This window comes from Stomoxys calcitrans, chromosome 4, assembly GCF_963082655.1.
Source record: "Stomoxys calcitrans chromosome 4, idStoCalc2.1, whole genome shotgun sequence".
NCBI classification, from domain to species: Eukaryota; Metazoa; Arthropoda; class Insecta; order Diptera; family Muscidae; genus Stomoxys; species Stomoxys calcitrans.
In genome coordinates, this window is record NC_081555.1 from 180,237,026 (window position 1) to 180,250,256 (window position 13,231).

General features: G+C 40.3%; 2 protein-coding genes and 2 long non-coding RNA genes across 5 annotated transcripts; 2 read left to right on the forward strand and 2 right to left on the reverse strand.

The window, feature by feature from the left end:
* Positions 1 to 585: 585 nt before the first annotated feature.
* LOC106093776 (uncharacterized) lies at positions 586 to 1,922 on the reverse strand. Its single transcript, XR_001222405.2, has 3 exons — positions 1,410 to 1,922; positions 1,176 to 1,347; positions 586 to 807 (listed from the first exon to the last, which is right to left on the reverse strand). It is a non-coding gene; the product is annotated as an uncharacterized LOC106093776 (long non-coding RNA).
* A 273-nt stretch (positions 1,923 to 2,195) lies between these two features.
* Positions 2,196 to 3,212, forward strand: LOC106093775 (malignant T-cell-amplified sequence 1 homolog). The gene is made up of 5 exons (XM_013260924.2): positions 2,196 to 2,313; positions 2,373 to 2,525; positions 2,581 to 2,717; positions 2,792 to 2,957; positions 3,031 to 3,212. The coding sequence occupies exons 1-5, from the start codon at positions 2,303 to 2,305 to the stop codon at positions 3,110 to 3,112; spliced, it is 549 nt and encodes a 182-aa protein (XP_013116378.1). The 5' UTR covers positions 2,196 to 2,302; the 3' UTR covers positions 3,113 to 3,212.
* On the reverse strand, positions 3,129 to 4,330 carry LOC131997127 (uncharacterized). 2 transcript variants are annotated; one of them, XR_009398073.1, is made up of 2 exons: positions 4,171 to 4,330; positions 3,129 to 4,094 (listed from the first exon to the last, which is right to left on the reverse strand). It is a non-coding gene; the product is annotated as an uncharacterized LOC131997127 (long non-coding RNA). The 2 variants fall into 2 exon arrangements; XR_009398074.1 differs by having other exon boundaries at positions 3,129 to 4,097.
* Positions 4,331 to 4,404: 74 nt separating this feature from the next.
* Positions 4,405 to 10,377, forward strand: LOC106093784 (E3 ubiquitin-protein ligase SHPRH). Its single transcript, XM_013260929.2, has 12 exons — positions 4,405 to 4,592; positions 4,651 to 5,853; positions 5,925 to 6,316; positions 6,424 to 6,616; positions 6,687 to 6,789; positions 6,855 to 7,395; positions 7,460 to 7,646; positions 8,912 to 9,297; positions 9,353 to 9,471; positions 9,535 to 9,802; positions 9,856 to 10,016; positions 10,081 to 10,377. The coding sequence occupies exons 1-12, from the start codon at positions 4,424 to 4,426 to the stop codon at positions 10,256 to 10,258; spliced, it is 3,900 nt and encodes a 1,299-aa protein (XP_013116383.2). The 5' UTR covers positions 4,405 to 4,423; the 3' UTR covers positions 10,259 to 10,377.
* The last annotated feature ends 2,854 nt before the right edge of the window (positions 10,378 to 13,231 follow it).

Sequence of the window (13,231 nt, forward strand, 5' to 3'; positions counted from 1 at the left end):
AGAAAAAAAGTATATTTGATTAAAGTTCATTCTAAGTTTTATTAAAAATGCATTTACTTTCTTTTAAAAAATCAGCAATTACTTTTTGGGCAACCCAATAATACAACATTTACGTAGAAAAACGTGTTAGCTATTTTGTTTTGCTCTATTTATAGAGCACGATTACCGAAAGTCTGTCAACCGTAAGCGGTATATAGAATTCAGTAAAAACAAAATTTTACGTTCTGGTTCCGTGTTAAGGCTAGTACTATATTCGCTTTTATGGAAATTCTTTTATGATCACTTTTTTTATGTTACGAATATTGAAGCAAAAGATCTTGCTGATTTCATTCAGTAGGACATTCCAAGGCGGATTTAATAGGGTGGTCTCACGCGAACAACTGTTAACAGCCAGCCAGGTTTGGCGGTATTAAAATGTCAGTTTTTTGTTTGCATTCTCTTTGTTGTTAACATATTTCTCGCATATTCTCCGCTCATTTTAGCATACGTATACACACACGCACACAAAATTATTCGGTGAGGTGGCAAAATGTCGATCACCTTGATGACAAGATGGCGGATTACTCCATATGATTTGTGGTTGTTATACAAATGAGACTATCTTTCATTGTTCCGGAATGAGGACATTCCCTCATTTCTAATGAAAAAATTTGTATAAAAGTATTATGTTATCATTGAGATTTTGGTAGTGTTTAAAATTAAAAGTTTGAACAAATTATAAAACTAAAAATGTGTGGAATATGTAGCCCATTATGAAAGCGGGAGTTCACTCCGGTACTCGGGTTTCCAGTCTGGCCAATTGATACCCTAGTGAAGTGTGGATGAAAAAATAAAAGTGAGATATATGTGAGAATATAAAGAGAAATTACAAGAAGTGAGTCGGGAGCAAGAGCCTTTCTCTCAATCAGAACTTCTTTTGCGGGGTCATCCCTAACTCATTTCTCTTAGACCATAATAATTCATATCTCGTAATTAAGAGGGCCAACTCTGTATTTCCTGGGGTCATCCCTAACTCATTTCTCTTAGTCCATATTTCTCTTTCTCATATGCAGTAATACGACGTCGTCCGTCGATGTGATCATTCTCACCAACAAAATTTGGTTTATTACTAGGCTCCAGAGAATTGGCGAGAACACCCCTCCCTGAGGCGCTCCTCTTTTTATCCGCTTTCTTACCACACTATCTCCGAAGTCCACGTTGATAATCCTGTCATGTAGCAGAGAAAATTTGTTTGACCCGGCGGGCCAAATAAATATCAATCATATTTCTACGTTGTAAAATGCTCCCTCAATATCGGAGAAGAGTGTCATCGCGTATTTCTCCAACTTGCCTTTGAAGCAGGATGCACTAATAGATAATTAAGTAATTAATATAAATTGAATAAGTAAGAAATATTAAGTGAATCCAACCTTGAGGTATAATTGTTGTGCCCTATTAAAGATCTGCGGCCACCTTTATTGTTAATTATATAATAATATTGATAATTGTATGCTTTGTATATTTATAATGTCAAATGATACGTTTGGTAATGAGCATATATGCTTCTTTACATTTATTCTACATTTAACAGTCGGCTACGTTTGATGGTATTAGGATGTCAGATTTTTGTTTGCATTCTCTTTGTTTTGAACTTCTTTCTCGCATATTCTCTACTCATTTACGCATACGCATACACCCACCTTTCTTTATGTACGTTGGCAAAACGTCGATCAGCTTGATAACAAGATGGCGGATTGCACCATAGGATTTGTGGTTGTTGAACAAATGAGACCACCTTCAATTGTTTCGCCATGCTTGCTTGCAATGTGCGTTTGTTCATATTCAAATTGAATTAATAAAATATACAAAATTGAAACATTTCAAGCCGTATTTTAAAAAGATGTGAAATAAATAGAAAAAATAATGCGTGGATGTGCAATATGTTAAATTTTGTAAGAAAGAAGGAATTTTACTGACATTTGTTAACATTCACAATAGGCAGATTTTGACAATCTTAATGATGTTCATGGGGCCTACCAACTTTATGTTTTTGTAAGTGACAACCTTCTATTAGTGAATTCTGACAACAAGAAAAATTGAGTTCAAACAAATTGATATCCGTTTTTAAATGTGAATATCCCTTTAATGTTTTTTGGACTTTTGTGGCAACACTAGTACTAGTACCGCCGAAGTATAGCTTCGGCTGCACGTTTAACGCCGAGAACAGTGACATATCGACTCGGAGTGTATTGTTTTTGTTATTTTAATATCAGACACATTTTATTTATTAAAAATAGTTTGCCAAGTGCAAGACGATTTAAAAATGTTCAAAAAGTAAGTTGAATTGCATCACTGAAATTAAATACAGTATTAATTTCTGCAATAATATTCAGGTTTGAAGAAAAGGAGAGTTTGTCATCGGTGCAGCAACTAAAGTCGTCAGTTCAAAAAGGTATACGTGCAAAGCTGCTGGAGTCATATCCACATTTAGAGACTCACATTGATTTAGTACTACCCAAGAAAGACAGCTATCGTATTGCAAAATGGTAAGAAGACCTATTTGTTACAATGGATGTCAAATAAGCCTATATATTTTCTTAGCCATGATCACATTGAAATACTTTTGAACGGAGCTGGTGAGCAAATCTTCTTCAGGCAGCGGGAAGGACAGTGGATGCCTACACTAAAGTTATTGCATAAGTTTCCCTATTTTGTTAACATGCAGCAGGTGGATAAAGGTAACTTTTAGTTATTGCGATTGAAAAACTATTATTGAGGCATGGCTATTTTCTTTTATTCTCTCTTTGTATAGGTGCAATTCGTTTCGTTCTAAGTGGTGCGAATATTATGTGTCCTGGCTTGACATCACCAGGTGCAATGATGACACCCGCTGAGAAAAATTCTGTTGTCGCTATAATGGCCGAAGGCAAAGAACATGCCCTGGCCATTGGAATAACGACTTTGTCCACCGATGACATGTATGGTTATTTTTTTTATAAGCAACTTTTTCCTTCCAAAAATTGATATGCACCTTTTCAATTAACTTTTCAGAGCTAAGGTTAACAAAGGGATTGGTGTGGAAAACTGTCACTATCTCAATGATGGCCTGTGGAAAATGAAACCAATAAAGTAAACTGAGACTAGTCAAGTACTTTTAGATCTAATATTGCTGGCATTTTATACTTTTCATAAAGGAAAACATTAAATAAACATATAAAATGTGGTCAATTGCATTTGGAGAAGTTTATGTATAAACACCAAGTATTTTTTTGCAAGTAGCAATATTGTTGGTTGCTGTTATCAGGAGAGCTTTGATTTTCGTCTTATTTTGGCTTTGTTATCATTATGATGGATACTTTTGCCGAAATGGTGTCACGCAAACCCGAATAAACTCTCCCAAAGCTAAGCCTGCGCAACTCTGGTTTTTTAAATTTGGTTGTTGTAGCAGTTTATTGTGTTCTATCTTTCGTCTGCTTGATTCTGTTGAGTGTCAAGACCCAGGAACTCTGCGACTAAGATTGGGTGTATCGTGGTTACAATCGGTACATACATCTTGCACGTCGGCATCAATCCTAGCTCTGTGGGAATTGAGGCAACTGCATCTGCCGGAACCTAATTGAGCCAGAACCACTCTGGTTTGCCGGGGGAGGTCGATTTCTTCGGGTGCAATGGGTGGCGGCTTGCTTTGTAGGTTCAGACTGCATCTGCCGTCTGCTGATCGTAACTGGGCCAGAATTACTCTGGTTTGCCGGTGGAGTCAATTTTTTCAGGTGCAATGGGAGGCGGTTTTTCTCCAAGGACTATATTCACCCGGTAGCTATTTATCGCATCTGAAAAAATTGACTTCCCCGGCAAACCAGAGTAGTTTTGGCTCAATTACTATCCGGCCGATGCAGTCTGAACCTACAAAGCAAGGATTGATGCCGACGTGCAACATGTATATCCCGATTGTAACCAGACATCGCACGATACACGTCACCTGTTTAACTGCCCAGCCAGACCCAGATCCCTGTGGACGCACCCCATCTTAGTCGCAGAGTTCCTGGATCTTGACACTCAACAGATTGATCCGATGGAGTCCTTCATCAAGGGCTGCCGCCTGAGTGTGCAACACACTGCTACAACAACAACAAAAATGTTACTATTTTTTAATGGGATAATAACCTTGGAAATCCTTATAATTGCACATACGAGTATTACAATATCTGGCAAAAGATTGCTGTTTAATGTATTGTAGTACAATAGATCAAGGCGACTTGCAATAGATACTCTAGCTGAAACTCTTTGATTTATGATACAAATTGTGATAGACCAAAAATGGCTTTCCAACCCTTACCAATTGCCTGCTGTTTTTGTTTATAAACAAATTGTTTGCTCTGCCGCCGTCGTTGCCAGCAAAGGCGACGACTTTGTACTGCTCTTACTATAGACGAGAATAAGCACAATGAGTGGGGCCGGAATTGTTTTATCTAAAATTGCTAAATTATGTCTTGAAAAAGATGAAGACAGCGAGAAAAGCGACAGCAATTGTTTTCTCCACCGTCAAAAACAATGGCAAATTTTAACGTGCTACGAAAAGGATGCGGAAAAATTAATTGAAATCGTAAAAATATGTGAGTACACAAATATCCAATGACTGTCATTAATTTAAATAAGCCCACAATTTTGTAGCTGAAAACTCCAGATCAAAAATCGTTGAATTTGCTGAGTCGGAGGACGGTAATCACCTGCTGGCGTTGTACAACAATTTTGTTTATTATGTTCATCGGAGACAAAAAGAGACTATTGATATTCTTTTCCGGATTTTCTTTCGAAGACTCGAACACGAATCCGAAGGCAATGGAAATGAAGATGAGGAATGCGTTCAGGATGAGGGTGGCGAACATATTTTGAAAACGTATGTGACTACAAAACTTTTTGAAGCTCTCCAGAAACGGCACAATCACTTGAGCAAAGCCTTCGAAGACATCCAGATTGCACTGCCATTACGATTCTTGCCCAAACTTTGTAACTATCAGCTAAGAAGTGTTAAATGGATGTGTACGAAAGAGAGGTCACCATCCAAATTTGGTCGATTTTTTGACAAAGTTCAGGCTAAGGACAATGAGACAACGGTGTACAAGCATCGCTATATACCGCATTTGGAACCAGAACAGCCAGTAGAAATTACTCTACCACCAGGTGGAATTTTGGCCGACGAAATGGGCCTTGGTAAAACAGTGGAGATATTGGCCCTTATTTTGCTTAATCCTCGGCAATATGTGGAGATAGGGGCCAATTTAAAATTAGAATTTGAAAATTATAAGACCAAACGACAACGCATCGACGATGAAATTTTTTGCATATGCACATCCAAATCAAACAAGAAAATTCTCAAATGTAGTAAATGTCATCTAGGGCAACATTCCAAATGTGTTGCAAGATACGACGACGACCATGACGATGAAGTCAATGACCCCTACATTTGTCCTGAGTGTTGGCAGAATGTAATTGCAGAATGGGGTCTGATTAAATCAAAGGCAACATTTATCGTCTCTCCCACTTCCATAAAATCCCAATGGCTCTCTGAGATCAAACGTCATATACAGCCATCCCTGCGTGTCTTACTTTATGATGGAGCGTTTGCTGGAAAATGGATAAGTCCTAGGCAATTGGCAGACTACGATGTAATCCTTACAGACTACAACATACTACGAAGAGAAATCTTCTACACCCAAGAAAATGTAAGTGAACGCACAATGAGAAATAAACCCCGTTGCATACGAGTGCAGACGCCAATCTTAATGGTGGAGTGGTATAGGGTGTGTTTGGACGAAGCTCAAATGGTTGAATCGAACACATCTGGTGTAGCTGCATTGGTACGAATGCTGCCAGGTATTGTCAATCAGCCAATCACGAACTCAATGTTAAATTATACACTTTTTAACTATCGTCTCTGTTTTTAGCTATTCATCGTTGGGCCGTTACTGGAACTCCTATACAGCGATCACTTAATGATCTCCAACCTCTACTTCAGTTTGTAGGATTTGAAGAGGTCGCTGAAAAGTCCACATGGAATTCATTGGTTAAAAATTTTTTGCTACATCATCGCGAAACCATAGAAAAGGAGGACACTGAGCTGATAAACGCTCTGCAGAAATGCATGTGGAGAACATGCAAATCTCAAATAGTCGATGAATTACGTATTCCCCCCCAAACACAGATTGTTCATCGCATTCAGTTTGATAACTTAGAGAAACTCTTCTATAACGAACAACACGCCGACTGTAGAATGACATTCATGGGAAATGTTCGCAAATATAAAATGACTTCCATATCGCCACAAGTTATGAAATTGGTAAGCGAGAACAAAGTGATTTCTTTTCAACAAAACCATGATGAAAGCAGCTTTTGTCAAACTAAATTTGAAATATCTTTTTATTTAATTCATAACTTCCTTTTAAGATTTTGCAACCTTTTTTAAAAATACGGCAATCATGTACCATGCCTGTTGTTGTCATGAATTCCAAAGCAAATAGTACTTTGGCTTTGCCACAAAAACAGTTTTTGCATCCCCAGGAGTTGCATAGATACCTAAAATCATCAAATGAGTTAAGCTGTAAATCGGAGCTGAGAGCCATGGCATCAACTCATAACGGTAATTGTGAAGTATTCCATTAGATTACCTAAATGCCTACATACAAGTGAAATTTCTCAATTTTTTGCAGGACTGGCAGCCATATATTATATACAACAAAAATACGATGATGCCACCAAAAATTACAATGCGGTTCTAAAATTGGCGCGTGATTATACCCATATGAATATTACGTAAGTATAATTTGATGCGTCGCCAGGTGGAACATAGAAATTATTAGTTTTATCATTCACTTTAGTGTGGATAGCCTCTTGCAAATACATGCTCTTTATAATTTGATGGAAATCAAAATCATGCAGAAGGAATCACCCGCCAACTTAGAAACGTACCAAACTCAATACAATGCCTTGGAATGGAAATATTTGAGTACATATGCAAATACCTTATCGACTGTTATGCAAAGCTACGAGTCTGCAATTAATAATACAAACATAGATATTGGAGAGACGCTAATTGCTAGCATGTCCGAAGGTTTAATGACCGTCAAGAATTCGGAGATAATGTTCCTATTGCAAAAAATTTATGAAGATTGTATGCCCCGGTTTGGTGTATCTCATGCCAAGTTATCCGAAGTTCAAAGTATTCATTCATTATTGTACATCGTTGATGTATGGCAAAAGAAATTAACAAAAATGTTAAAAAAGTTGGAGACTGAAATTCAAAATTTGAGGTATTTTACCGAAAATGTTAAGTCACGCAGTCAAGTGAGTCCGGGAATATGGGAAAAAATCATGGAACTGGTGCACAGTGTCTATAATTGTCATCTTAGTGAGATACGAGTAAATATTATAAGGCATATACAGATTTTTGTGTGTTGATATTATTTATTCTTGTTTTGAACAGGAAAAGGAAAAGGACAAGCAGAAAACTGAAAATCGATCGTCCACAAAAAAACCATTATGTAAATTGTGTTCAATACGTGATATCATCAATAGTTTCGAATGCTTACTATTCGACAAGGTAATTGACAAGGATTCCAAACTAACTGAAGGCTTGGAAAATAATTCGTTCGAGATGTTTGTTTGTAAAAGTAAGTTAAAGCCTTTCATTAACCATACTCATGTTTGCAAATGACACATTACCAAAATATGGTAAAATTGCAAAAAGAATATCAAATGCGTAATTTCACCAAAATTAGGTAGATATTCTGGCTTCTAAGGCAAATTAAGATTGTTTAACCAAAGTCATGTTAAAATGTAGTGGGCGACCGAAACGTAGAGATAAGCATGTTCGCCTGGGTGCGAACCCTATATCCAAATATGGTTTGATACGCGATTCGGATATAGGTTTTGCTAGTGGAATATGACAGCTATATCTAATATTACTCTGCGTATAGACGAAATACGAATCTGTGTCAAACTTTAGCTCTATATATCTCAATTTTTGAAGAAAATAGGGTTTTTGCAACAGACTGGCAGACACACAGACATGGTTAAAACATTTTAGAAATGTACGACTATACAAAATATATATACTTTGTAGGGTCGGAATCGGGTATTTCGACGCGTTGCAAACGGCATGACTAAATGAATATGCCTATGGTGGTGGATATAAAATCCATTGAATTTGTTGCGTAATCCTTTTTAGTTTCTGCCTATAACGTGAACTTGACAAGTGCGATCAATGTTGGATGGTATACAAGAATCAGCCCTGCCGCACTTAGCTCGTTTTCAATTGTTATGACTTTAGGACGAAACTTTTTAAAATTGGTACAAATCTGTTCTCTAATATGTTTTCGATAACGATTTAAGCTAACTCTAAAGATATCTCATCTAAATTTAATCATTTAAAATTCTTGTTTCAATTCGCCAAAAATAACAACGCTTAACGTTAAAAAAATGGGAATTTTGCCCATTAACATTCCACTGAGTCCGAACGGCGTGTCGCAGTGCGACCTCTTTTTTGGAGAGGAGTTTTACATGGCATAGTACCCCACAAATGTTGCCAGCATTAGGAGGGGAAAACCACCGATGAAAATTTTTTTCTGATGGTCTCGCCAGGATTCGAAGCCAGGCTTTCAGCGTCATAGGCGGACATGCTAACCTCTGCGCTACGGTTGCCTCCGTTATGGCCATAGGTTAATTAAAATTGCCAATAATTCGCTCTGTCATATCAAGTATCACAGGCACTCAGTATTTAAGCAAGAGTCGATGCTTCCAGTTCCACACTGAGACTCTCCACTCACTCCACTCCCTAACTATTGAATCAGAAAGCTCATATTAGTATTTCGATCTCAAAACTATTCCCTATATCTAATTATGTCCTAAATTTTTTGGTTTCTACTTCAAATTGCAGTAACGTTTTCCTATCTAAAAAATAAACTCTCGGATATTCATTTGTCCAAGACGATGGAACAAAATTGGTTGCATTTGGAGCACTTGCAGACCGTATGCAAACGTCTTATAAAACTATGGATTGAAATTGAATATACCATAAAGGCCTACGATGAGCTGAATATGTGTAAACTTCGTATTGAACTCACGACAGATCCAGACGAAAAGTCCATTTACAAAATATTTGAACACGAAATCGACCAGAGGACATTGGATCAGCAAAATGAACTTCTGATTGCTCAAAGGCAGTTTACAATGAAATTGGCTAGACTTAAATATATTAAGCACTTAGAGAGTGATCAAGAGATTGGCCCATGTCCCATATGCCATTCGGTGGAGGAGGATAGAGTACGTAGATAAGTGTAATATATAAAATGAGACATCATGACATCTATTTTTTCAGTATGCCGTCTTAGAGTGTGGTCATCACATTTGCTTCCAGTGTTTGCGATCTATTCAACAGTATGATAGAAGTGGTACCTTAAAGTGTTCCGTATGTCGTTACCTGCAGCATCATCAACAGTAAGTTTTTGTTACGTGCTACTTCGTAGATCGTAGTATAACAACCGTTTCGATATTTTGCAGTTTGTATTATGTCAGTAAATTCAAACGCAAGGAGCAGGAAGTACAAAAAGTAAAGGGAAACTATTCATCAAAAATTACTTACATTGTTGGTTTGATTTTAAAGCTTCAAACGCAACACAATCTCGATACCTCGGCTGGCAAACCGAATCTGCAAATATTGATATTTTCGCAATGGTTGCCAATTTTAATTGCCATTTCGGCAGCTCTTAAAGAAAATGATATCAGTTACCGAATACATCGCAATCCTCAATCTGTTGAGGAGTTTAAGGTAAGATGGTGTCTTTCCCCCCACATTTACAATTAATGCACATCTTTTTTTAGAATCCCAATCGCAACATAACCTGTTTGTTGATGCCTTTCGTGAAGGGTTCCAAAGGTCTAAACCTTGTAGAAGCCACCCATGTTTTCTTGGTGGAACCAATTCTCAATCCTGGCGAAGAATTACAAGCCATAGGCAGAGTGCATCGTTTTGGTCAAACAAGGTGCACATAAATCCTCCAAATGTAGTTAAATTTTTATTAATGATTTTTATAATTTTAATTTCAGGGCGACTACTGTTCACCGTTTCATTATGGACGATTCTATTGAAGAGAATATCCACAATTTTATTTCATCATCACCTCTCAAAGAAAACGTTACCAGCGGTGTGGAACACAAGTGGGAGATGGAAAATGTATCGTTAGATGACTTTGAAAATCTCTTTGTGTTGAAGGAAAAAAATTAGTTTACGATTATTTTTACATCCTCGACAGCATTCCTTACAGTATTTACATATTTTAAATTATTCGTGACAACGTACAAAAGAAATTCTTTTTTCTATTTATTTGACAATTTTTCCCCAAACTGTTGTTGTTGTTGTAGCAGTTTATTGTGTACTATCTTTCGTCTGCTTGATTCTGTTGAGTGTCAAGACCCAGGAACTCCGCGACTAAGATGGGGTGCGTCCACAGGGATCTGGGTCTGAGTCGAGTGGGTCTGGCCGGGCAGTTAAACAGGTGACGTGTATCGTGCGGTCCCTGGTTACAGTCGGGACATACATTTTGCACGTCGGCATCAATCCTAGCTCTGTGGGAATTGAGGCGGCTGCATCTGCCGGAACGTAATTGAGCCAGAATCACTCTGGTTTGCCGGGGGAGGTCGATTTCTTCGGGTGCAATGGGTGGCGGTCGTTCTCCAAGGACTACATTCACTCGGTAGCCAGTTAACGCGTCTGCTACCGTGTCTGCATGAATGTTGTTCAGACCCGCTTGATATGCCGCTTGATCTAGAGGTTCTCTCTTGTAGCGCTGGACCTCACGCTCTAGATCATGTAGATCTACCTTAAGGCTTCTGGGCGGTGGGTATCTATCCACAAGATGATGATTTGGATGATTTCTGCGATAACAGCCCAAAAGGTATTGCTTAGACAGCATGTAGTTATGTCTTTGCACTGGTAGGATCTTTGTCTCCTGGTGGAGGTGGTCCACATGAGAACTAAGGAGGCAGCCCGTCGCAGTTCGGAGGGCGGCATTCTGACAGATCTGAATATTATTCCACTGCGTGTCACAAAGCTGACGTGACCACACTGGCGCTGCATAACTTACCACAGACCGGCCAATTGCTTTGTACGTGGTCAACAAGGTTTCTTTGTCTGCACCCCAAGTGCTGCCAGCGAGTGACTTGAGGACCTTGTTTCTACTTTTGACTTTATTGCAGATTGCTGTGGCATGTGGGGAGAAAGTGTAGGAGCTGTCAAATGTGACGCCAAGTATTTTGGGACACTTGATGGTCGGAATCAATTCTCCATCGACCATCACAGTCAGCTCGGAATTCACCTCACGCGTATTTGTAGTGAACAGTGTGGCTGAAGATTTGGTGGCGGATATCTTCAGATTTCTTGCAGCGAAATATGAGGCAAGCTCGTTGAGGTAGACGTTCAACCTATCGCAGATGTCATCAATGGGTGGGGGGCCTGATGCCAGGATCGTACAGTCGTCCGCATATGATACGATCTCTATGCCGTCTGGAGGAGGTGGGATGGAGGATAGGTAGAGGTTAAACAGAGCCGGAGATATCACCCCGCCTTGGGGAACTCCCTGTTTCACTCTACGGTGTTTTGACTTCTTATCCCTAAATTCCACAAATGACTGGCGGCCACACAGATAATTCGCGACCCAACGTTTAAGGCCTGGCTGGAGGGACGTGTTGGCGATGTCCTCAAATAATTTGGCATGGCTGACCGTGTCGAATGCCTTCGATAGGTCCAATGCCACGAGGACCGTCCTATCACATGGCCTGGGTTGATTGAAGCCACGGCAAATGTGTGTGGTGATGGCATGCAAAGCTGTTGTTGTGCTGTGCAGTCTCCGAAATCCGTGTTGATGCTCGGCGAATGGAAATTCTCCTACGAGGCTCGGGAGGAGTAATGCCTCAAGCGTCTTAGCCACTGGTGAGAGAAGGGAGATCGGTCTGTACGACTCCCCCAAACTCGGGTCTTTACCAGGCTTCAGTAGCGGGATCACTCTGCCCATTTTCCAGACATCGGGAACTATAAGAGTGTTCAATGACAGGTTAAGGACAGTGGTAAGGTACTCAACTCCAGGTAAATCCAGATTCTTCAGCATCAATGTAGAGATTCCGTCGGGGCCCAACGCCTTGGAAGATTTGGCGCCACGGATGACATTCGTAACTTCGCCCACGGTAAATTGTGATGGCTGTTCATCGGCTCGGAGACCACGAATACGGCGAATGGCTCTCCTCCTTGCCCTGTCTCTCTCGGGATGCACGATAAATTGACGGTTGAACAACCTGGCGCATCTCTTCGGATCAGTCACGGTTAACTCGCCAAAAGTGACTGAGGTCCTGTCGTCCCGTCTACCGGGGTTCGAGAGAGACTTAACAGTGGCCCACAATTTGCCTGCACCGGTGCCTAAATTACATTGCTCCAAGTGTTCCAGCCACAAATTCCGCTTATGTTCGTTGACTACCCTGTTTATTTCCAGATTCAGCTCGCTGATTCTGGGGTTAGCGGGGTCCATAGCACGAATCCCATCACGCTCGTCTGCGAGTACCACTGCTTGCGCCGGGAAATTGGGTCGCACTTGCGGTATTCGACCGGCTGGTATAAAGCGAGCTGCTGCTGCGTTGATGATGTCTCGGAATTTCCTCTCGGCCACAAGCACATCAGAGGGGGGTGGCAGTTCATTGAAGCGGCGATTGGTATACTCTCTGAAGCCAGTCCAATTGGCCTTCTTGTAGTTGATGAACGTTCGGCGCTCAGAGGTTATGAAGTCGGGTGGTCGGTCGATGGTGAGGATTATGGGGAGGTGGTCTGACCCCAAAGAGATGACGGCTTGCCAGGAAACGTCACTCAGGAGATCAGGGGATGCGATTGAGATGTCTGGCGAGCTGCTGCACCTCCTCGTAATCCTAGTGGGGGCATCCTCATTCACCGTGCAAAACGTGGAGCTATCTATCTGCTCTGCCAAAGCTATGCCACGCTGGTCGTTGCCTAGGGGAGAATGCCATGACGAGTGATGTGCATTGAAATCCCCCAGAACCAGACGACCATGGCCAGATAGCAACCCACTTATGTCGGGGCTGTAGGCCTGGCCATTAATCGGGGCACAGCTGCCAACCGGCGGTATATACACGTTGTATATCTCTATCTCGGCAGTACCAGACCTGACTGCTACCCCCATACATTCCATGTATGGGT